The 25,262-nt window shown below is 43.1% G+C and overlaps 1 protein-coding gene across 1 annotated transcript in view; it reads left to right on the top strand.

Moving 5' to 3' along the window:
* The window catches only part of nkain2 (sodium/potassium transporting ATPase interacting 2), a 123,369-nt gene that overhangs the window by 33,379 nt on the left and 64,728 nt on the right, over positions 1 to 25,262 (top strand). The window contains exons 2-3 of the mRNA XM_018742546.2: positions 18,452 to 18,589; positions 21,705 to 21,785. Coding sequence (XP_018598062.1) covers positions 18,452 to 18,589; positions 21,705 to 21,785 — 219 coding nt within the window. The remainder of the gene's footprint in view (positions 1 to 18,451; positions 18,590 to 21,704; positions 21,786 to 25,262) is intronic.

The raw sequence follows: 25,262 nt of genomic DNA, 5'->3' as shown, positions 1-25,262 counted from the left end.
ATCTCATGGTCTGTGGTCTAAATTCCGTTTCTGCTGTAGTATTCTTAATCAAAGTACCCTGAATTGCGGCAGTAAAAACGCAAAAAAGAAGAAAGAAAAATCTGTGTTGAGCAATCACTTGAAAGTAGCTTGTTTCACAAACTTTACATTGTAAATTGCTTTGGACAAAGGTTATTAATCATGGTTAATAACAATCTGATGATCATAACAGCGCTCTGTGTTGTATTTGTACAGCTGTTTCTGTTGTTCCATATCACCGTTTCCTGAATGTTTGGCTCTGCTTGCAGGCAAAATGTCTTTGGTGACGCAAAGGGAACGGGAGAGCTGGTTTCCGTTAGACTTTGCTCTGCACCTGGCTGGTCGGTGTAGCTGTAGTCATTATGCTTGTCTTTTGTACCTGCCGTGGTGAGCGGCCGTGAAGAAAGGCTGAAATACTTTCTGATTCCTCTCTGTGTTTGAGCAGCACTTGGAACATGTAGTTGCTGCTTTTCTCTATGCAAGACGTGAAATGTACTCAGTTTTACTTGCCTGTATAATGAAGACCAATTTAGCATTAAGAATGACAAGGGGAGCGGGGACGAAATAGAAGCAATAACTTAAGTTCTGAAATATCTCCTACTGCTAAAATTTCACTGTGCATAATAATCGGCTGTTTATGCAGCAGAACAAAGGAGCCTCATATAATTTTATGGACTGTTCTTCATCCAGAAGGCCTGATGCGACAAAACAACCATTTGGTAATACAGATTGTAAAGATCTGTTTCCAGTAACACCTGAAGTTTTGTTTGATTACTTTCGAGTAGTTAGTGTCTTAGCGGTGTATTATGCATGGCACATATACAGTCATATGGTCATTTAACCTGAAGGTAGCTGGTTCAAGTCCCACGAAAAGCCTTGATGTTGATGGATTAAAGTACTTACTCAGCTGCTAAAATATTAAAAATAATTACAATCCAGCTGTAAAAATCATAACTCAACTTGGATAAAGTATTGGTAAGAATTAGATTTCAATATGAGATACAAGTTAATATGTACTGTCTTTTGAATCAGGTGTTATTTTATTATCTCAGAGCCACTGAAATGAGAGTTGGAATTTGGATTCGGATTTGACTGCGTTCGTGTAGATTTTCTCCAGGTGCTCTGGTTTCCTCCCACAGTCCAAACAAATGTGTTCCACGTGAACCGCTGACTCGGAGTTGCCTTTAGTGTGTGTACTTGTATGTGTGCGTGGGTGTGATTGCCCTGTGATGGACTGGCAAACTCGTGTTTCCGGGATCGGACTGCGCTCTACAAGAGGTTTCTATTAATGGATGGATGGATTTGTGTAAGCAGTTATATAAGAAATGCTTGATGACATAGAAAATGTAACCATGGAGAATATAAACCTTTACTAAGTTCTTGTTTGGATGCCCTGATCTTTATAATCTGCTCTCCATTTTCTATATTTTCCAAGCTGTTTCAGCTTGCTTCCACTTACAGACCTCGGCATATGAAATTTTATCCACAGTCATGCGTAGTTTCTGAGACATTTCTTATGACAAATCTTTTCTACACCTTGCCAGACAGCAAGGTGTCGTTTCATCTGTAACCCTGTTTTTTTTTTTTTTTTTTTCCCATATCCCAGCATGATTTGATTTAATCCGTACAAAAAAGCCCCTTTTGTATCTCAGCGCATATCTCCGCCTTTCGAATCTCATCTGGTTTTCCATTTCTTGGTAAGAGCGTATTCTGTCCAATTGCTGGAGCCAAAGCCTTCTAAGGAACTCCCGATAAGAAACAAATTCCTCTCTTGGTGAGCAAAGGAACTTTCGTGGTGTGAATGTAGGAAGTTAACGATGAACTCCTCTGCGCTGACATCTGTCCGTAGGTTTCTGCACTCGACCTTAAGACACCCCGGTGCGTTACATCAATGGCGCTCGCTGGCCGTGAACAGAATGTCAGTGTCAATCAAGTGCACAGAGCAGACCCTCCATTGCACTCACATCCCACCTGCTATGAAACTCTCCAAATTAGCAATGGAGATGGTGAGAAATCTGAGGATCATCATCTCTCTCGAGTGACTTTATTAGGACATCAGGGGTTTCTCAGACAGTCCTAAAACCCTCCATTATTAAATAGATTTACATATAAAAATATGAAGGAAGTAAACAGCGGCGAGATCAGTGAAATGTCACTCCTTTAGATGATTAGATTACATTTGTGACATTTAAATGCCAGATTTGGAGGTTTCTTGGAATATTAATCAGTCCATTCAAATGAGAACTGGAAAGCAAGCATGCTTTAAATGGAAATAAGAAGATATTTATCCTTTTGTTATGATGATGATATTTGGGCAGTTGGCAAAAGTGTTTTTTTAGATGGGCAGGAGTGCGAAAAACACAAGGGTCATTTTATTAGTGCTGGTCCGTAAATTTCCTCAAACTTTTGAACTGAAAATTAATAATCCACCGCTAGCCTACATTTTGCGTCGCTCAGCTTCTGATACTTATAGGAAAATAATAATGCAAGGTTTTTTTCTGTTGCAGCACACAAAAGCAATCATTGTTGATTAATGCTGTGACATATGGGCATTCAAAAAAAATATAATCGTGTGTGTGTGGGGGGGGGGGGGGGGGTGCGAGTGTGTATTTGAAATCAAATAATGTCTAGCATTAATGCTTAAAATTTAATAGCATTTTTTGCAACAGAATTTTTTTTTTTTTGGGTAGCGGATATGAACAAGCAAATCAAATAACAGGCATCATGTCTGGAAATGATTATTGTTCATGTGAAAGGTGAAGTCTAGTAGAGTTCTTGCAAAAGAGAGATGACTGTGAAGACGCTGTAATTCTTAAATATAATCAGAATGTCTCGATATCCGCATGTCCCGTCTCATAACGTGGATAGAGAGAATAAATATATAAAATATATAGTACCGTAGTTGTTCTAGTGAAGAGAAGCGTTTCTTTATCATTCATGTCAAGGTATTAAAAACAAGGCATTTACAAATGCAACATAACAGTCAATCCTCACTTGAACTCGCAATGCTGAAGTGTACAGGCATGCGATCCATTTGCATTCAGAATGGCCATCTTGAATAACACAATAATTACTATGTAAACAGTGATTGGCACATTTAGAATTCCATGGCCTTAATTAGCATGCATTAGAATGCTGGACTTTTTAGATTGCTATAATTGAATGGATAAAGAATGCTTGACGGTCACTAAATCTAGCTCTTACTGACTCCATTTCATTGCTATTAAATTTCTTCCATTACACACAATAGATTGATTAGTACTGCCCGATACAGGGGTTGAGTCTTACATTGCATTTCACCCCTTAATTATTTTATTCCCTTTAGATGGATTTTTTTCTCCTGTTTAGGGTATGTAGAATATCTGTTCGTTTAACGAGACGTCTGTAGGTTTGCTTTCGTCTCTTATCGCTAAATGCAAAGTTTAATACAGTGTCCATTGTGTACCAGATGCATGCCATTATGACTAAGAGGCAGTCGGAGTCCAAGGCGCACTTGAGAATTTAAATTCCAGTGACTAATGAGGGTATTGATTGTAGGCGCGATTTCCTGTACTCAGGCTAACAGCAGCGGGAGCAAAGAGTGCGTCGCGCGTATAAAATTTCCGGGTGATGAAACTGTCCGCACGCACGTCAGCAGGGCCATAACTATACCATGCCGTGTCCTTCTGAGATACTGGGCATCATTTCAAGGGGAAACTGGAAGGGGTCTAAGGGGTGGCATGGTGGCACAGCAGCACAGCGAGTAGTGCTGCTTTCTCACAGCGCCTGGGTGGTGCGAGAGAACGTGGGTTCAATCCCCACTCAGTCTGTGTGGAGTTTGTATGTTCTCCCTGTGTCTGTGTGGGTTTCCTCGGGGTGCTCTGGTTTCCTCCCACAGTCCAAAGACATGCTGCTCAGGTTCACCCATAGTATGAGTGACAGAGAGAGTGTGTTCTACTGGTGTATGGATGAGTGACCCAGTGTGAGTAGTGTATCTAGGAGTGTAAGTCACTGTGGTGAATAAGGTGTGTGGGCTGGTAACACTACATAGAGTTCATTGGAAGTTGCTTTGGAGAAAAGTGTCTGCTAAGTGAATAAATGTAATGGGATCTTATCGCATCAGAAATGTGACATTTGATGATAACAATAATAAGTTTACTCAATGAACATTGCATGTCAAACATTTGTACCAATTATTTACACCTGCGTTCCAGTTCTCATTTACATTTATTAATTTTGCAGACGCTTTTCTCCAAAGCGACGAGCATCTCCGAGAAAAGTACAAAGAGTGCCTTACATCAACAGAGGGAGAGATCTGGAATCAGAGACGTGATTCTATGGTACTGTCAACTTGTCACGTTCCACCACATGAACAAGTGTCCATCACACGATTAGCTGCATAAAGGTTTATCCGTTAGTCAACGATTTCTAGTCGCAAAATTATTAAATAAACATTTACGTGTTTATCAAGCAACTGAGAAATCAGGGGACAAGTGAGGCCGAAAGAGGTGAGTGTAGAGAGCCTTCTTAAATGTAGAGAGAGATTCAGCAGTTCTGAGTGAGAGGGAGAGCTAGTTCCACCACGTTAGACCCAGAACCGAAAACGTTCGTGCTTTTGATTTTGGACCTTTTGTGCGTAGGACCAGCAAGCGGGCAGAAGTGAAGGAACGTAGCGTTCTCCATTTAGTATTATTTATTTGATGGCTTTTTTCAAGGACACACACAATGTTAGGTTTGTACACTCAGCAGCGTGCGCTGATTTACCCCATTTTACGGCTTGGTAATTTTTACTGCAGCGATTCGGAATAAGTGGCTCAATACAACAGCAAGAAAGGGGATTTGAACCCAGCTCCTTTTGTTTCTGAGGAAGTGATGCCAACCACCATTGTATCTGCTGTCCCATACTTTGCTGATTCAGCTGAAGTTTAGTTACTTTCTTATGGGTACAACAGCAGTAACCCTGCCAGTCGACCTTGAAACATATCGATTTGCAAGTTCCTTACCAGTACGCTACCTGCTGAATTTCTGGAACTTTCTGCACACGCTCGCCTCTCCGTCTTGTCCTTGTGTATCCCTGGCGCACAGTATATACCATGAAGAAAGACTTTTGCCAGAGTAAATGTGATGCTTTCAGGCAGCTCAGTGTGTAAAGGCTGCACTCCAGATCAATTCCGCCGCTCCGGAAAGCCAAAGCCGCAGGACGGGTTCCTGCAACTTACTGCACAAAATAAATGAACAGATGGTGCGCTGGCTTCCCTTGGTCTACACCAGCTCCATCATTTTAAACTCTGCAAGGCCGTTCCACGCGCATAAATTGTGCGCAGTTTAAGCGCGCCCGCGTCGGACCCGTCCTCCCCGAGTTACATTGTGTTCGGTTTGACGAAACATCAGTCCTTTCGGAAAAACGTCACATTAGTCTTCGTTCCTGTCCCTATGCCCGGAGAAGTAGGAAATTGCCTACCTTTGGCCTGGTTCAATGCTTTATCTGTGCAATTACTCAGACAGACAATTGATGGACCAACCAATCAAATGGCTCCCCCCCCCCACCCCCGCTGGATTTTGCAGGACGGCCATAGTCGATCAATTCTGCCCCCGCTGGACAGATATCATTAAGCCGTAGGAAGTTTCAATAACCCTCCCTGCTGGTCCAGCTTGTGCTGTTAGACAGATAGATATTTGACCCAGGAATAGACTATTAACTTCGCTAAAGCAGAGATACAAGGGCAGTGTTTTATATTCTCGCTCCGGGGCGTAATATTAAATACAGAATTCTCCAATGTTTCCTTTGGGAGAGCAGACAGAATGCTGAGGATTTCGTAATTAAAACGAATGTTTATTTCTCCTTGTTTAACGTTACATGGTATGCAGCGGAATTTGATCACCGGCTTTGCAAAGGTCAAGGAATCGTCACGGAATTTCGGTAAACCCTTGAGCTCGGCAGCGGAGCTGAGCACAGTTGACATAATCTCCTCTCCTTCATGACAAAAGGGCATTTTTGGGTTTGATATCGGATACATATTGACGCCTGTGTCCCCATTTCATCACCTCTGAACGGATTTCGAGGTTTGGAAAGCAACAGGTCTTACAGAGCAGACCCATTCTAGCATGGTTCTGTACCAGTTTGTTTTTCCAAGTCGTTTCCAAGTTTACGATCTGGACTCAAGTAGAGCGTTGCAATCCTTATAAAAGCCATATTTTCATATGCTTCAAAACTGCAAATAGAAAAATTCAGACCCGTAATCAGCGTTATTGCCTTCTAAAAGAGAGAATCGAGTCCGCGGTTTGTTTCATGGAGGGGAAAACTTTAAACTCGAGAGGAGTCAGAGTCAAAGAGTCAAAGTCATAAACAAATGTTCATCTTCATTCTTTCTTAAATAACTCTGTCTCCGTCTCATTACCAGAATGGCGTGACTGTTTCTCTGTATATGCCTCAATAATGAGGAAATATATCCTATTCATCGGTTACACCTCCTGATGTAATTCCAAAAGAATGATATGAAATGGACTCTCGTGAAGAGTTCTCTCTTCCATTATTCCCCCTCATAACTGCCAGGCATGACTCATTGCTTTTATCCCTCTGCAATTTCCTCCTGTTTAATGCGTCCCAGTGTGTGAGCCGCTGGCCTCGAGAACCGCGCTCGGCCGCAGCTCGGGTGGACGGCGGGTCGGAGCGATGTGCTCAGAGGGGCCCGCGTCACGATGCGTTACCCGCGGCCTCGTTCGATCTCCGGCGGACTGTCGCGAGGACCGCAGGTTGACCCTCGACCTTTGCCGCCGGTGGGGAAGGGGAGTGGTTTTTGGGTTTTGGTGGCGGGTTAGGGTTGTGTTTTTGTGTTTGTCTTTGTCTGTGAAGTGACTGGGCGAGGCATCGGAGTTGTGGGGGAGGGAGCGGCGGAGCAGGACTGCCAGGGACCATATGGGATTTGGGAGGTTTGACCCCAACCGGTCTGGGGCGCTGAACGAGTTCCAGGTTGGACGTGAGATTAGCATAAGAGGTGGGAGAGACTTGGGTAATTATTCAAGCCTTTGTCACACGCAGTCACGTTTGCTTTCACCCGTAACACATGTTTAACAGAGTGTTTGACTGAGCCAGAATGTTCATCTTCGTACACAACGCCATTAGCCTGCGCATTAATATTAGCCGTGCCGGGAAACATTAAAAATTCATCCACTGCACATACTACAATTTATTAGGTGGAAATAAAACCAGTAGTGAACAAATACTAGTTTTACAAAGTAATTATCCTTGAGATTGAGATTTCCTTTATTCGCATGCCATGTAATGCTTGTTAACGTTGTGTACATGGCAACAAGTATTATAGCAAATACGGTAGGTTGCTGTTTTCATTTCCATTCATTTTTGGTGAGAAAAATGCACAAACGGCTTTAATAGCCCGTGTTTGATTATATAATCCTCTTTAGCACCATGCACAGTAATAAGGCGAATTAACGTTAAAAAAAAAAAAAAAACATTGTGTGTTTAATGTAGACGCATGTCAACAATCTAAGTCGACACCGGTCTTAATTAAATGACCTTTCGGCTGTTTGTCATGAGCGCGTATTCCGTCAGAAGTTCTGCAAAGTTAATAGTCTTGTCAACAGGACGACAAAAAAAGTCACTGATACTGCGAACGGTGAAAATGTGACTGCCGTGCTTAAATTGAGTTTTTTCAGGCGACTGAATTTTTTGTACACTTGATGTGAATATTCAGGGTTCTGTATTCCTCCACTTAATTATTTTCCATTTATTAGATGTATTAAATGTGTTTAGTGTTTAATGGAGTTAATTGAGTGTTAGACCTCTCATTCAAATATCCATCTTTGGCTCTTTCAGTTGACCAGTATCAGAGCGCAAGGGCCGAGATATTTGAAGTCTTTGCTCTCTGAGCTAAAAAAAAAAAAAAAAAACCATAAAAAAACTGCACCGCAGGCATATCATGCAGAAACGCGATCTTGCTCGAACAAACCGAAACACTACAAGACTAAAAGAGATCATATTTCAAAAGGCCATCAGCCAGCAACAGCAACAATAAGAACAACAGCAACAACAATTCCAGAACCGTCCAGCACATGATGAAAAAGCACCGAAATGTCACGGAGTTGACTGTGCTCCTACATCCCACATCAGAAATACCTGGGTTCTCATCTGAGATCCAGCACGGCGCGTTTGAAAGCCGTGTCGCCCGGCATCCCGGCGCGTGGGCTAGTTTTTATGCAGCGCATTTACTTTGGACCTCATCAATGGATTTCATAACTCCAGCTGTTGTGCCCAGGCAGACATTAATCAGCAAATGCGTCTCGCTCTCGTGGTTCGCTCGGCCCGCTCGGCCGCCAAAGCCCAACGCCGGTGCGCTGACCTTTAAGGTTTCGGAGCTTAATTTAGGACTGCTGCTGTCCCTGTAGCTTTGGTTGTTTCCACGTCGGACTATTCGTCATGCAAGTTGTTTTTCTACGTGACTCTGATTTATCTCGAGTTTCCCTTCTGAAGCGCATAAAAGTCGAGCGTTGTTTTTGTGTTGAATTGCGTAATTAATAACCCAGAAAATCTCTAATGCGATGCACGGTGAGTGTTCAAACTACGCAGTGTACAGTTTGATGGAACGGCGTGTTGTTAGTGAGCGTGAGTCCGTCGTATTTAATTACATACCTTCAATTTATGTTATGTTCATGTGTGTATTTAGAAGCGGCGTGGTGGCACAGCGGGCTTGGCCAGGTCCCGCTCTCTGGGGTTTGAGTCCCGCTTGGGGTGCCTTGTGATGGACTGGCGACCCGTCCTGGGTGTGTCCCCTACCCCTCCAGCCTCGCGTCCTGTGTTGCCAGGTTAGGCTCCGGTTCGCCCCGACCCCACACGGGACAAGCGGTTTCAGCTGGTGTGTGTGCTTTTATTTCAAGGTCTGAATGATGGGTGCCTCCAGGTAGACATTGATACACCCTACTTGCGGTACCAGGTGGCATAGTAGTTAGTGCTGTTACATTACAGTGTGAGGGTTACTGGTTCGAATCCTTCTCATGTTGTCCTACCCTTGAGCAAGATAGTTGCCCGGAACCGATACAGTAAGATTTACCTGGCTGTGTAAATCTGATTTGTTTTTCTTTACATTTACATCTTTGGTTACTGTTGATGTGCATCTATTTATGTTGTACACTTTATTCCGCCGCAACCGAGATTTATTTAATTTGTTTGTCTATATGGTGAATAATAAAGTAACTTAGTGTAGAAGATGTAACATTGCAAGTGACATTGAACAAAGTAGTTTTAAAAGTGATGGTTACTAAAATTAACCATTATGTCATGCTACCAGGACTTTGTCTGCAAATTATTATTTCCAAGCAGTGTCTGTTAAACTGCAAGGTAAACACTCTGAATCTCATTAGTAACCAGGTCTCGCCCACCTACCTGGTCTCTGTGACATGTCCTCCTGACAGTCTTATGAGGGTTTGAACCCTGGGATGTTCTCTACAGGTATACCACCACCATGGCGAAACACGTAACTAATATTAACAATTCACAGGTTTCAAGAAAAGTCCATTCTTATGCTATAAAATGAATGTGAACAATGTAATTGTCGTACTTCCTTTTTGAGTATGGTGATTCCGATCAGCGTCTGGGTAGTACGGCATAGGTATCCCAGAAAACAGGGTTGGAGTTTGTCACTCGGGTTCACTATTCCTCTGCGAAATTCCAGCGGTGGGCCCTGCGTACTTTTAATTTACCTTATCGCTTGATGTTTCGTGACCTTGAAACACGGACCTGTTAGGCGCCGTAGGAGAGATCCCGCTCCTTCCTTGACAGCCAGAGGTGTCTTCTGTTCTCTCCCGGGTAGGCGGACGTTTCCATCTCCCACCTCATATCGCACAATAGGACGGCGTGGAGCGCGCACCGGGGGATAGGCGCGTAACCCAGTTCAATCAGTTTACGTTTGCGTGCCGCTGCGGACCTGTCAGTAACGTTTCTCAACCACGCTCTCAGCACGAGTCGTGGGAGAGCGCCGACATATGGTCGAGCCCATCACCAGTCGACGCTCTGGTCGTCTCACCACCCCCGCACACCACCTAGACAGCCCACCCCCCCCCCGCCACATTAGATCCATTTCACCACCACAAACAAATCTAACAGGAATCCGTCTTGCACGGACACTTAAACACATCCTGATGCATTGGAGTGCGCTGCTCCCGCGTCCCCAGGCCGTGCACGGTTAGGTTATTAACAACCTCCGTCCGCCTTTTGAGATGCACGGCGCGGGAATTGAGTTCTGGCCTTTCTGATGGTCGTAACCGGCGAGGCCTTGGGGGCACTTCAGTGGGTTATATTAATGAGCTTCTCCATCTCAGCTGGAAATTAAAAAGCGCTTCTCATCAGCACCGATCGCGGGCCGGCTGCGCTCAGAATGCAGCCGCGCTCCCCGAAATTCTCACGTGTGAAATCGCAAGGCGAGGGGACCGCTGTGCGGCGTGCGAACGCATTTTTTTTTTCAGGTTAAACAGAATCACCTTGGAACTAAGTGCAGTCGCCCTGCAAGGTAATTTGCGAGATGTTTTATATACAGTAGGATTTATATGTTTGAAGAATACATGAATTTTTAACCTACTGTATATTTCCAGGTATATAATCAGCACTGACTGTTAGAGTTTTCTACACCAAGTGTTTCCTGCCTTCCTGATTACAGCTTCTTTGTAATTATTTTTTTTTTCTTCTGGAATCCTTGCCTTGGCTCTGCAGTGAGTTTACTTTTAATTGTACTTGAATGTGTTTAACATATGTTCAAACATGGTGAATTAATACATTTACAGTACTTGGTGGTCCCCAGGCGTTTGGAGGTGCCTTAAGGGCTACTTATGGAACAGCAGGTGGCTTAACGCATAGCTGTTTCTTTGGCACTCTTAGGACTCAGATTCACATCTTTTGTTCCTACTGTAGTACCTGTGATCAAGGCACTTATCCTCAGTTGGTGCAATAAAAACATATGAAAAAATGGGGAAATAGTTTAAAGTAGTTTAGTGTACAAACCCGTCTCTTAGGAGGACATAAAAATCTGTAAAATGAATTAATCGCAAAAACTTAATTTAAAAAATAAAATAAAATAATGAGAAGAATAATAATAGCAATAATTATTATTGTTGTTGTTATTATTATTATTAAGTAAGTAAGTAAGTAAGTAATAGTAATAACTTGTGGGGGATTCTGACGACAAGAGGGTGAATCGTCCACTCAAAAAGGAGATATTTCTGCAAAAAAAAAAATCACATTTTATTCTAACGCTGAAAAACATTACATTTGAACATGGCACCGTAGGGAAATGGTACAGTGAGCGCTATGCAAATAACTTAACATCGCTGACTTTAAGGAACTAACTCTCCACATATTTCAGCCAGTTGCCTCAGTTGCATCACACAACTTGGCCAAAGACTAAATCAGACGTGTGTTTACTGATGTGGACAGCCCGCTGTGATGTGGAGAACCCCCGTTACAGGAAAGCCGCCCCATGTTAACAGTAACAGTATAATCTGTTTATGTTGCAAATGAGTTGTTTCACCAAAACGAGGCAGATGTCAGCTTGGTCGTAGAATGAGTGTGTAATCTGCATATTAAACAAAGTTTGTGTATGGTATATTTCTGTTGAATTTAGTATGATAATTGGAGCGATTTATTGATGTTCAAAGGGACACACTGGTTAAGTATTAGAGACAATTCAATGGGATACCAGGATGTGTTTATCAGCCGAGCAATACGGCAGATTATTGGGGTTTTAATATTTCGTAACATCATCAGCTAGATAACATCTAAGGAGAAGAATAAAATCCATCCGCCTACTTCGGCAACAAAACGGAGCAATGTCTTCTGTAAAGTGTTACGAATGCCGACGTCAGAAGTTTAATGGCGTGTGAATTTCCAAGGGATCCGCTTCTCCTTCTCGATGTAATTTGTGGAAAAGGTGCTGTTTTTTAGTCCACAAAAGTCATTAGCAGGGCCCCGAGAGGCAAATTACACACCTTTTTTTTTTTTTTTTTTTTTTTCCTGAAACAGAAGAGTGGTCCTGGCTTTGCTGTATTGCTGCTGTTCTCACAGCCGCTCTTTGTCAGTGCATTGAACTCTGGGCCTGCTGAGATGATTATAATGTGACAAATTGGTTTAGTTTTTACAGTGTGGGGTGGGAAGAAAACATTGTGTTCCACAAACATTTCATTGGCTATGAAAAAGTTTTGCTTCAAAATCTATCAGTGTTTATCATAGCATTCTACATTATTTATTCACTTAACAGATGCTTTTCTCCAAAACAACTTACAATGGATACTATGTAGTGTTTACTAGCCCACACACCTTATTCACCGTGGTGACTTACACTGCTAGATACACTACTTACACTGGGTCACTCATCCATACATCAGTGGAACACACTCTCTCTGTGTCACTCACACTGTGGGGGAACTTGATCAGCATGTCTTTGGACTGTGGGAGGAAACCAGAGCACCCAGAGGAAACCCACACAGACACAGCGAGAACATGCAAACACCACACAGACTGAGTGGGGATCAAATCCATGTATTCTTGCACCACCCAGGCACTGGGAGACAGCAGCGCTACTCGCTGTGCCACCATGCCATGTCGTAGGGTGCATTTGGTGGCCATGATGGTGTCCACCTCAACAAGATACAATTTTTGTGTTGTTTATCACATGTTTTCTCCAAAGAGACTTGTGGAGCTTTTCAGGTTATGCACTTTGCTCACAAACTCTCCAGAAGGGAACCTGAACCCTGAACCAGCAACCTTCGAGTTACAGTTATAATCTATGACCCTATAGACTATTTCCTCTATCTTATATCCGGTACCACACCTGCTGCCTGAGATGTTAACCATGGTATTGAACAGGTCTTCCCAAAGGAACCTGTGAGGTGCATTTACTGCCTTGTACTATATGCTCAGGACGGAGCAAACTCTCCTCATACGGTTTACTTTGATACCAATCCCTGGTCCTCTTGAGTGCCGCACGGCAGTGAATGTATTGCACCATCATTACACTGGTTTCATCATTTGAAACAAGTACAAGATCCTGTAAATATTGCAGGGGAGAGCCATCGGTCTTCACCCCTGGCTACTCCTCCCCTTTTTGCCTTTTGTACTTTACCAGAGATGGGACTCAAACCCTGGAGCATCTATCTGTTTTTCTGTCATACTCACAACAATATGTATTAAACTGAGTTTTGCGAATTAAAGGCTTTTGGGCTCCTTTTGGGGTAGTTTTAAAGTTGTGCTCTTGTTTTTCTTGCTGCTTTAAGTTCGGTCAACTTTGGTCAGCCTGTAAGCGCTTAACTATAACGGGGTTCTGTGACACTTCGCCTTTGCAGCACATCCATAATTGTACATTTATCTTCTATATTTTTTAATCTGTTTTTGCATAAAGGGCTCATATAGCAGGTAGTGTACCGGCTAATGGACTCAAGCAGAATGTTGCTGGTTCAAGTTCCACTCCCTGCTACTGCGCCGGAGTCGTTGATTGAGGCACTTACCCTGGATTGCGCTGGTAAAAACACCCATACCATAATTTGCTTAGAATAAAAATGTCAGCTACTATAAGTAACAAATTATATAGTAATAATAATGTAAAATTGCAGTGCTAATGGCTGATGGTATTTCACCTGCAACAATTTCCCTTAATTCACTCTGTAACTTGTGGAAACTGCAGACACCGTACATGTTGTACAGCTCTTGCAAGTTTGTTTGAAAGTAGCAGGATTCGTGTTTTCCGTTCACTGTGGCAGAACTGATTTATTGGGTGCTCATCCCGGTGTTTAAAACCGAGCTCAAATTTCTACGTCCCCTCCCAAAAAAGAAAGAAAAAAAAACGAATTAACAGCCTTCAGCATTGTCGCATCCAGAATAAACTGCTATTTTAATCAGCCCCGAAGAGCCAGAGCAAGGGGTTCCCGGCACTAATCAGCGAGCATCCCATATTTTACACTCTGGTAATGAGACACTTCGTTCCTTTTCCCCAGACTGAAAGAGGGTCTGGGAAACAATAGATGACGCTGGCTTGCAATCATGTTCATGGAGAACACTGGCTGTAGTTCGAACACATCTCTTGTACATTTTCATAAGTCGCGCAAAAAACGCCTTTTGCTATCGCACAGGAACAGCTGGATGAGAGAAGCATTATGGGTTTTGTGTGGCATTTCCAGTGCGCTGTGCGTCCTTACGGTGAAATGCCTGTAGCGTCGCTGAAATCTAATTTTGAACTCCAGATATTACACCAGTGAACTGGTAGCTCTGCAATGTTCATATTAAAGACCGAATATTAGATTAGAACCCCTATTAGCCCCGCGGCTTACAAGGTAAGAGCGAGGCCACAGCACACAGGAAGGGAATATAGTCTAAATACCAACGGATCTGATTACGAATCTGATTTTAGGGCACTCGCCGGAGCCAAACGTACCACTTTTAAAAGTAATTCTTGTAACGTGCAATTTATCACTGAACACCTGAGTATTTTGTTCAACACCTTCCCATTATGAAGACTGTCGTAAAAAATTATTTGGGAAGATTCTGAATCTGCTGTCAGATATTTGGGGAGCAAGGAGCGTTCAGAAAAAACATGTTTACCTGACTTAACGTGCTTCTGTTAGACAGCTTGACGTGCCAAGTGTTGTCAGAAATTACCACGTTTGTAGCGCAGTAATCTGCATAAGATGCCACAGAACGTGCCGTGTTTGAAATCCGCCCTTCCCCGGCTTAGTGGGCTTTACAGTAACAAAGTTAGTGTTGATGCAAATGCGGTCACTGATGACTTTAATGGCACGCCACAACGAATGCGCAAAAATGGATCGAACCCACGCGTTTCTCTGTGGCGGGCATTTCCCGGACACAATAACGATCAAGAACGCAATGTAAGCTCTTAGTCAGACCGATACTCGTTCTTCGAGAAAGGAGCGGCTGGCGGTTCGGTGTCACACGGCACGGTGGGTCAATGGAAAGAGAGGACGGCCCCACCAACGCCCCATCTCCGCTCTTTCTAGCTGGAGCATCGTTACCGGGATGAGTGCTTTTGTGCTCAGTCGACGCTGCTCGCCTTGAGTGGAAGACGGCGATCCTCCCTGCTACCAGCCTGCTTTTGATCCTGATTCATGAGGATAATTACTCATGTATAGATAATTACCCGATAAAGCTCTTGCTTTGTGTACATCTGCTTCGCAAAGCCTTTGTATGAATGTTTATGGGGAAAAATGCCCTGGGGTATCTCATTAAGCCAATAGGGAGACCTCCTGATGTTTGGAACAGCCTCAAGTCTGTCTTAATAAAGAGAGTTGAGAAGCCCTTGAGGCGTGGGCCAGGAAGACAAAGGTTATTATAACAAAGCAGTGAATCTGGAGACGGAATGGCCTAGGGAATCCCTGTTATAACACCAGGCAGCACACAGGGAAGCTAACCTTTATTTAAGGCACCTACCTCACATCCGCTCAGTGATAATACTCCAATGCACCTGAGACGTGCGGCATGCAATGCTGCGCTGCCATCACATTGGCCACATGTTCTCTTCTTGGCTAGGGAAGCCAGTCTGGATAAAGGGTAAAGTTACTGTACAAATTATGTAACAGGGAGGGGGAAGGGAGTATAGTGTTGCTGAGCCGTGTTTGCGCCTGTAATATTGTTGATCCGATGTTTACCCTTCCTCTATTAATCCAGAAGGCAGCCGAGGCTTGCCGTCACACGGCCCCTCCTGGAATATAAGCGGCGCTTCATTAGCGGATATCGGAGGTGCTTCTCGACTGGCAGGGAAGTGCTGAGCTCTGCTCATTAAACGTCGTTTATTTCCTTTATATCAACGGCTGCTCAGCAAAACACGGGTGAGGATGCCTCCAAGGCCCTGCCCCAGTCAGCCCCAGGTCACGCAGGAAAGTTTGGCGATAATAAACCTTGAGTCGAGCTCGACGTGTGGAGGTAGGCATTGCGAGACAACTCGGCGTTTCCTGCGTGCTGGATCTGTCCGGGGAACAGATGGGAGAGTGGGGGGGGGGGGCATCTTTTAATCCGTGTGCTGCCTGAAATGATTGCAGGAAAAACATGGATGAGCTCCAAGATAAACAGAGAAAGAGCAGGTATGTCAAGGAAAATCAGATTCAGCTTCAGAAGCATTCAGTAGCAGTTCTTGCTGGCAAGCCATTTCGAACGCACAGGTAGCCATGAACGCGTCTGAGCCGCATGAGGCTCTCCGCTCGCTCCCCATCCAGGAGAGGAGATGAGCCCAAAAGCCTTCCCCGCGGGGAGAAGACCGAGATCATGCCCGAGCTCTTTGAGCAAGTGACGCTTTAAGGATGGAGAGGTGCTTTGGAAGCACCGCAGCCTTAAGTCACTGGCAGCCTCTGCGGCTTCGATCGAGGCCGAGTCCCTGACCCGTGAGTGCCCCGCCACATGTACACCAACAGAGGCAAGTCGAGCGGGCAAAGGCTTCCGCCAGCACAGTTGGAGATGAATGCTCAGTGTTTAAAGAAGAGGTTTTGCTTGAAAACGTTGATGTGCTATGTGCAGGTTGGTTCAGACCAAAATTCAAACCCACGTGTCCTGCTGCTTACACAAGCAAGGGTATGGATTGGCAACACTAGTGAGCAAAAGTATACTGCAACGGCATCTTCCAGACATATTTTTAATCTGAAAGTTGGTTTATATCTAAGTTAGCTTGATTTGTTACTCAAGTCTAAATAAAAACATATAGTCTCAAAAATTCCTATTCAGTACTAGATGTTGACCAACTCATCCCATGTACTAGACGTTGACCAACTCATCCCATGTGCTATTCCTTTTCTTGCTATTGATCATCAGCACTCAGAAATACCAGACACAAGCACGTAAATGTTGTGGAAGTGAGATGAATGAAGGTGGTCCCACAGTCACGTTCTTTTTGGGTACATTTCACCGCCTGTGACCTCTGCAGATCATACTTGCTTAAATGCAAACAGGGAACAGGGAAAAGAAAAGAAAAAAGTGAAGAAAAAGCATTTAGAAATAAACAAACTGCAACATTTACCTGGAAAATTCATAAACAAGAAGCTAGTGTATACACAGATATTCAAAATATGTGCAGGATATATGAAACAGCATAACCATGGTGGTGCATTCAGCATTACAACTGACAAGCGGCTTTTAAAATGTTTCTTCCTAAGGTTTAAAGGGTATTCAACAAGCATGAGGAAGACCAGAAGGCTGTATTTAACCATAGAATTAGTTCACCTTGGAATACTAGTGACTTGTAAATTGGACTCGCAATTGATTTGGCTTCTAGCATAATGGATCTTATAATGCATTCGCTGCTTTTAGGTGTTAAGTTGGATTTTAAGTAAAACATTGCTATGGAGGTGGGCCATCAGGGCCATCCATTTGCCCAATTAGTTTGGTTTGATTCCAGTTAAGGGTTGGGCGGGAGCGTGCTCCTTTCCAATCTGCCGGACCCTTGGACGACCATCGCTTGTAGTATTGACACCGGCATCATGTGCAATCAGGCGCTGCAGACCTAACAGTTGGAGCAGAAACACTCCACTTGCCAGCTTTCATTCCCTCCTAGACCCTATAGAGTGAGGTGAAGGGGGACTCTGGAGACCCTGAACTTTCTTCCCAATTAAACAGCTCCATGATAGGCCAGTCCAGGGCCTGGGGCACACAAACCAACCTTGATACGGAGTTGTCCGCCCTTCCTCCAGGCTCATACATTAGATGGTTACCTCCAAGAACCCCTTTCCAGCCATGGCTGAACAGAGCATTTTAGTCATTTATTCCTCACTGCATGTTCATTAATGGATGCCTCGAAGGCTCACGTTTGGGAAAATCTGTGGAAAAAATATTTGCGATCACATACAGCATGCAACTTCAAGCAAGTTAGTTTTTTTGCAAATATTTTTTAAAATTCATACTTCTAACAGAGGATGTCAACAAATGGTTGCAAATGGAAATAAGCATATAATACAATAAATAACTGATCTGAAAAATAAAAAAAAAAAAACTTGCTGTAACAAAAGATAATTTTTAAGTGATTATTGAGTCGGGGGGGGGGGGGCGCGGTGGCGCAGTGGCGCAGTGGGTTGGACTGGGTCCTGCTCTCCGGTGGGTCTGGGGTTCAACTCCCACTTGGGGTGCCTTGCGATGGACTGGCGTCCCATCCTGGGTGTGTCCCCTCGGCCTTCCGCCCTGTGTTGCCGGGTAGGCTCCGGTTCCCCGCAACCCCATCTGGGACAAGCGGTTCTGAAAATGTGTGTGTGTGTACTGAGTCATTAATTAATCTATGAACTATAATTAATGCTATCTTATATTTTATCTATTTTCATACTTTATGTAATACATTTTAATCTTTTATGTTTCTTTTCCAGACATCGACCAGTGATGCTGTAGCTCTGTAACAACCAGTAAACTTTCCCCCATGGTGTAGCGCTGGTTGACGTTAACGATGCAATCTCACTTTTTTTTTTTTTACAGGTCACTATATTGGAACGGCAAATATTTGACTTTCTTGGGTACCAGTGGGCCCCCATCCTCACCAACTTCATACACATCCTCACAGTGATTCTGGGCCTCTTTGGAACCATCCAGTTCAGGCCAAGATATGTGACCGGGGTAAGGACAAGCTAACCCGCTAATTTTTCTTACTTGGTTTATCACTTTAGCCTGATCTCACAGCAATGTTGTTATGAAAAGCAACTTAAGGAATCAAAATGAGTCCTTGAGACATATTCATTCACCTGTGGTGTAGAGGTTATTTTTGTAGCTCATGAGTTGACTGTTGACATATGATTTATTATTGAAAAAACAATGTATTTTCTCGATTAGTTATTCTTTGGTAATGAATACAATTTATCAGTTTTTTTTTTTTTCTTCAGAATTTCATTTTGTTACATTATCAGATTTGGTTTACTTCTTTGTAGGTGTTTAATTGAGGATAACAGGAAATGGGAAAATATTTACTTTCTGAATGAAATACTGCAGCATGCTATTTTGCATCTAATGGAACCACGGTACTTTATCAGTCTTTCGTTTTCAGTTTTAATAAATTAGTGGCAAATTTTAATAATGAAATAGAAAAAGAGTCAACAGAACTCCTTTTGGGGAACAAATTCCTGCGCTGTGACAACCTGCCACTGGAGGTGAACATTGAGGAGATGTATCTAAACCTGACCGTTTCCTCCCACCCGTTGGCCTTGCTTGGGTACTGGTTTAATGATGGACTGGCCCTCAGCGTGGGAGACCGCCTGTCACTTGGCGGGGGATGAGGCGCGTCTCCGTGGCGCTCTTCGAGAGTAAACATCGACACAGCGAGTTGTCAGACCCCGGCGAGCACGCGGGAGGGCGACGGACACGTCTGGAGATGAATGGCTCACTGTCCGACATCCCTCCTGCTTAAATCCGGCTTGGAAACGCTGTCAAAGCAGATGAATTCTCATCCTAATTTAAGGTGGCGCTTTCCCAGCATCTGGCAAGGAGCCAAATGAGGTTTGAGCCGCACACGGTTCATCTCCTGTATCCAGTGTCTTGACAACATGTCACATTTAGTGACAATAAAAACCCTCCACGCACCGCGCCCCTTGATGCCCATGTTCAGCTGAGAATATGGGTCTTTTTTTCTTTGCATATAAGAGAAAGACGTTGCATTCCAGCATATTTCTCCCCCATGTTCTCGGTAGACTTCCAACGCAACCATATCAGATTTCCCTGACTGGATTATGTACCTAATTGAAGGCAATGGCTCGGCCGGGCCCTCTCTCCAGCCCCGTTCGTGTGGGATGCTCCCCATTACACAGCCTGCCATCTCAGCTGGAAGGGATGTCAGCTACAGTTACACTAACCTTCAACCTGAGCTCCAGGCATTTAACAGATTTCCTGAAAAACACTCGCAACGCGCAATCGGAGGTATTCTCGACTGATTGTTTTAAATTGCTGCCGGTTGGGTATGTGACAGCTTCGGATGGTGTCTTGTTGCAAGCGCTGCCTGGGTGGGAGGGTCAGAAAGTCATGATGTGAGCCAGATTCACCTCCGTCTCCGTGGTACTCGCCCCCCCGTGCCGCACCCCCAAGTTAGCCACTCTCACCACCGATAACACTGATAAATTCACCCAAAATTTTCTTCATTCAAAACAAGACACAGTGAACCCCTGCAGCCCCTGACTCTACCTGTGCCCAAACTTGAGATTTTTGCCGGCAAATCATTGCTATTACAGTGGCATATCATTGCGCCATCACTTTCAGTGACATCCATGAGTGGCTGTGTCACTACTTGCTATTCATATATTTATGGAGCTAGTTCCAATACAGGTGACTGCTTGCAACAGATTCCTCCACATGTTCTCACACTTAATACAATCTGATTCCCCATTTCCTCCTGCCAGACAACTCATCCCAGTTGACCTTGTCTAGTTTGGGACTGAATCATTATAATCTTAAAAAAACTCTCATTAAATATATTTAATGTCTTATTGTGTCTTTCTTAAGAGACTTACTTGATTTTCAGACATTGATATTAATAGACTTTTGCAGGGTCAGTAATTATCAATTTGAAGCTTCTTTTTTTCAATGTTTTTTGATTTTTTTCTTCTTTTTACACTTGACCTTTCTCAGCAGGAGTACTATACCATAACTGAGGCTGTATGCTTGAACAATCAGTTGCAACACAAAAGGAGAAATCACCACTTTCCAGGTTTCTGTCAAGCCACAGATCATGTGGTGGTCTGTGATGTTGGAGTGTTGTAGGATGCAGCAAACAATTAGTTAATGACAAGGGTTAACAATGCACAACCCATGTTGGGTTTTGTTATGCTAAGTTACAGTATAAATGGAACTGTTACAGATATTGCCCATGTTAGTGCTAAATATTCACCCAAAAAAATTCCAGAGAATTCCAAAGATACTCTCAAGTCTTATGCTGAAGTTCATGTGACGATACAGAAGGTTGCCTGCAGTCCAAATCCCATTCATAGGCATTCCAAAGATGAGGTCAAAAGAAGCTAGGAAATGGCAACATAAAAAGACTTGCAAAGAGTTCACCAATTCATCAGGCTATCTAGTTATGGTTGAAATTCTGCATCTTTATGTTAATTGGCTGAAGATGATCAATTTCAGCAAGTTTCGAGTGATGGCAATGACTGACCATCGAAGTTTTCATTTTCAAAATTTCATTGTACTCCTACTGGAATAAACTTGTTGCTATTTCTGATTTCATTGTTTCTGACCCTGAGCTGGATTCAAATTACTTCAGATGAACCTGTAAGGTATAGGGTGCCATTTTCACATGTTCCAGAACCCATTCCAGTTGAGAACTGCTCATCGCAGGAGATTAGCAACCGGCAGGTCGGCCAAGATTCCGTCAACGCTTTTCATCGCAACAATGGCAATTATGCCACGGCAGCACAACTTTGGGTCGCAACTGATGGATGACACAGCCGGCAGTTTGGGAGTGAGAACACAACCTTCAATCAGGAAGAACATCTCAACTGGCCTGAGTCCTGAGGAGTCAGAAAGAAATACATTTTTTGATGGGGACCCAATGTAAACAATCGGCTTTCAGTTTAGCCAACTCACCAGATTCAACATCACACACATCTCAGGTTTTTTTTATTCCTTGACTTTATGCTGGGATTGATGTCTTTTCCTGTGAAATATTCATGAGTGTTCCATTGAGTAAGCTCTCTTTTTCTCTTCCCTTTACTCATGTGTCATCTTATCGTTGTTTGATCCACAGTATGCGGTCTGGCTGGTGCTCTGGGTTACCTGGAATGTCTTCATCATCTGCTTCTACCTGGAGGTGGGGGACCTTTCCAAGGTAATGCACAGGCGCGAGGTCGCATTCCATCCCCTGAGTATCTACTGTGACACTAGTCTTTTCGGCATTGCTGCCTTTTGTTTTCCCTTGGAAAGCCTACTTCACAGCAAACTAAGGCACTTACAGAGGTTCAAAGTCATTCGGTTTCTCTTGTCTGCTATACTTGTACATGGGAAAGTAAGAAAAGTCTGCAATTTAATTTGTTTTCAAGTTAAATTCTCGTTGAACATATTTACTACAGAGAAAATTCCTGGCAAAATGCTGACGAAAGCAGTTCGGAGTTGGTAATTATGTGACATCTTTTCAGTGGTTGTTTGTTGTGTTGTACATTTCGGGGTGGATATCAGTGATGTTTAAAGTAATTAACATGTTCAGCTATAAACATTTGCCGAGTTTTGAAGCAGGAAAAACTGGAAAAATCATGTGGGTGGTTATGATACAGCTGCCTCAAAGTCTGATGTAAAGTGACAATGCATCATTATAGTATTATTATATCTCAGAGTTGTACAAAGTCTAATGCAGTTTTATACTGAGAAGTGGCTCAAGGTGGAAGTGTTATGTTTCCATATAAATCTGTAGATAATTATATTTAAGGGATTTTTCATTTAACCGGTAATTTATTCCATAATCTGTCTTCTGCCCGTGTGTGCAGAGAAAATGAGAACAGATAATTGAAATGTCAAAATGTCAAATATGATATCTAATTAAAACTCAAATCAGCCATGTAACATAATTATGAAATTAATCAAAGTACTTTTTAATGTTACACCTTCGTTTCGAAATTAAGGACAGTTCTCACCAAGATTGGTACAAACAAGCATTTAGGTCTCTGACGGCTTCTAAGTGTATAATTTCTGTTTTGCTGAGTCTTAGGCTACTTCAAAGAACGGCCTTTGAATTTCAAAAAATGGCTCAGAGTTATGTTATGCTGTCTGTTTGATTCTGATCTTATCTGCATTATGTGTACTCATTTGTAAAACTCTAGGCCTTTTTCATTCTGCGGTTTAGAACACAGCATAAAGAGGCATTTTAACATGTTAAGGATACCTATTGCTTCTTTGCTTGCTTGCCTGTGGCAGTCGGTGTTATCTGTAATCTACCGTCTGATAAATGTGTATACAGTACTTGTTTGTTCATTCGTGCGCCGGTGTTTCACCAATGCGGTGTGTTTTCTTAAACATCTCTCGTTACTCTTCATTATGGGTAGTAGGTCTGTACGTTGCATTTTACCTACACGTTCCTCATCTCTGCCCCTGCACTGTCCGCTCAAATCAGACTCTGGTACAATTGCATTAGCGAAGACATTCCGAGGATTGTCTGCCATTCGAATGCGAACATGTCGAGTTCCTTCAGGGCCAGACCCAATTAAGATTTCCTGAAGGTACGTGTCGGCAAAAGTATCCGATTTTTTTTTTTTTTTTTTTTTTTTTTTTGAACATTCTCTGCTTTTTTAAAAAATTGAGTCAAAACTGAGATTGAGTCAAAACTGAGAGTTTTACATGGCCTTACAATTCAATATTTATATACTCTTATATTTGAGCATAGATGGCTTAGTACTAAAATCCGGCCATAAAACTGCCTAAGGTTGATGGTTTTTCCAAAAATTGTTGGCTGATCTCAACTACCCTGTAAAATGGGCACGACCCTATCTAAACTCTTGAAACCCTTGGGGTGTCTTGGGACCCAATGTCTTGTTGCTGTTAGAAACAGGAGTCACAGCCGCGCTAACCTCACCCACCTCCCACCACCGGCTATCCGCTCCCAGCTTCCCCAGACTTCATCCCTCATCACAAGCCCCAGGAGAGAGGCCTTGTCACCTGGGCTCCCTGAGACAGGAGAAACGATGCACGCGCTTTCGCCATTTTGGCTAGCTGAAAAGCGGGATGGATGTGGCCTTCGAGTCCACAATTCCGTTGCATGTTCTCATTAAGCGCCAACACTTTAATTAGTTACAGAAGTAATAGCACATTAGTTGCTGTGATTTATTTCCCTTCGCATTTCGGGACTATTCATGATTTATTTATGCAGTTATAATGTGTTTAACCAGGAGAGAATCCATTGAGACCCAGGAAGCCAGACAGAATTAGATTTAGATCACATGCAGAAGCAAATTAAGATAAATAAATGGGAGTAAGCCCAGTGTCTATTGTTCATTACTTGATGTTGCATTTTTTTTTTCTTTATTTTTTTGGAATTCACAATGGTAAGCCTAAGGATGCAGAACTGAGAGCAACCTGTCGTCTGAACTGCCACATATAGACAAGGCATCAGCCAAGGCTGATCAGCTTCTAGAGAAATGTAATAAATAAATAAATGCAGCAATTTATAATCTGGTGTCACCGATTTACTCTGGGTTTAAACACAGCCTTGGTGACGGGCTGTTCCTGGGTGAAATTTAGCATTGCAGTTAGTCGCTGTCAGAGAATAATGAGCCATTTTGGTGCAAACTATCGCTCCGTTATACACCTTGCCTATTTTGCTATGTTTTTGTTAAGGAAAAAAAAAAACTGAAAAAGATTGTATGAGTGAGGCTGCTGCTTTTTTAGACAGGCTGGCTGATGTTTTTTGACTTTTATACCATTTTAACTGCTGTGATATAATGACACTTTTTATACACATTTGGCGACGAGATTCACAAACAGGTGGTTTGACAGCTAATAGTGTGCAGTAATCATTGTGACATATATATGAGCCATGCATCGCCCCTGAGAACACATGCAAACTGAAAACTTAATTTAGTAAATGAGGTTTTTGCCCAAGTTTGCCGACACATTCAAAGAATTGACATCATTAGCGTTGCGAGCATCTCTGACAGTTTCATTGTGCGTCCAGTGACAAGGCTCACAAATATTTCATAATAAAAAAAAACATTTCTTTCTGGAAATCATCTCCGTTTTTTTTCTAAATACACAAATGGGGGCAGGGAGCTTGAAGTGACTCACTAGCTTGCTCTCGGATTCCATTGCCGTGCAGCAGAGACATTGGAAATTGGATTTGGAACTGGAGGCTATTACCACGGGGGCCGGTGTGTAGCAGACAAGAAGTGACAGGCGAAAGCTGAACCGGCCCCCCGGACGGACTGGCTCTGCATCCAGGCCTGAGTAAATAACCACGCGTCACGATTTGGACCCGGCAGTTTATAAGCAAATAAGAGCGATCTCACCGACGAGCAATTGGTTCTTGAAATTGTCCCCAACGATCTGATAGGCTCCTGTTTGCCGAATTCATCTCCATCCATACATTATTTGAGAGTCTTTTTTATATATGCATTTTTCATCAGACACAACTACTTGCAAGACTTCCTGGAATTTATTTTGCTGTATCCTCTACTAACTTATTTAAGCCCTAAGTTACAGATTACTACAAGCTCCTGTGTTTTGTGTTGTCGGTGTGAACGGTTTGTTTCACAGCTTAGCTAAATCAAATGGTGTGGGAAGATCTAAGCAAAATTGGAAAGACCTCTTTAACCAGTACAAT

The sequence above is a fragment of the Scleropages formosus genome, chromosome 1 (assembly GCF_900964775.1).
Source record: "Scleropages formosus chromosome 1, fSclFor1.1, whole genome shotgun sequence".
Taxonomy (NCBI): Eukaryota; Metazoa; Chordata; class Actinopteri; order Osteoglossiformes; family Osteoglossidae; genus Scleropages; species Scleropages formosus.
Note: the sequence above shows the minus strand (reverse complement) of the source record. Positions and strands in the feature narration are given on the sequence as shown.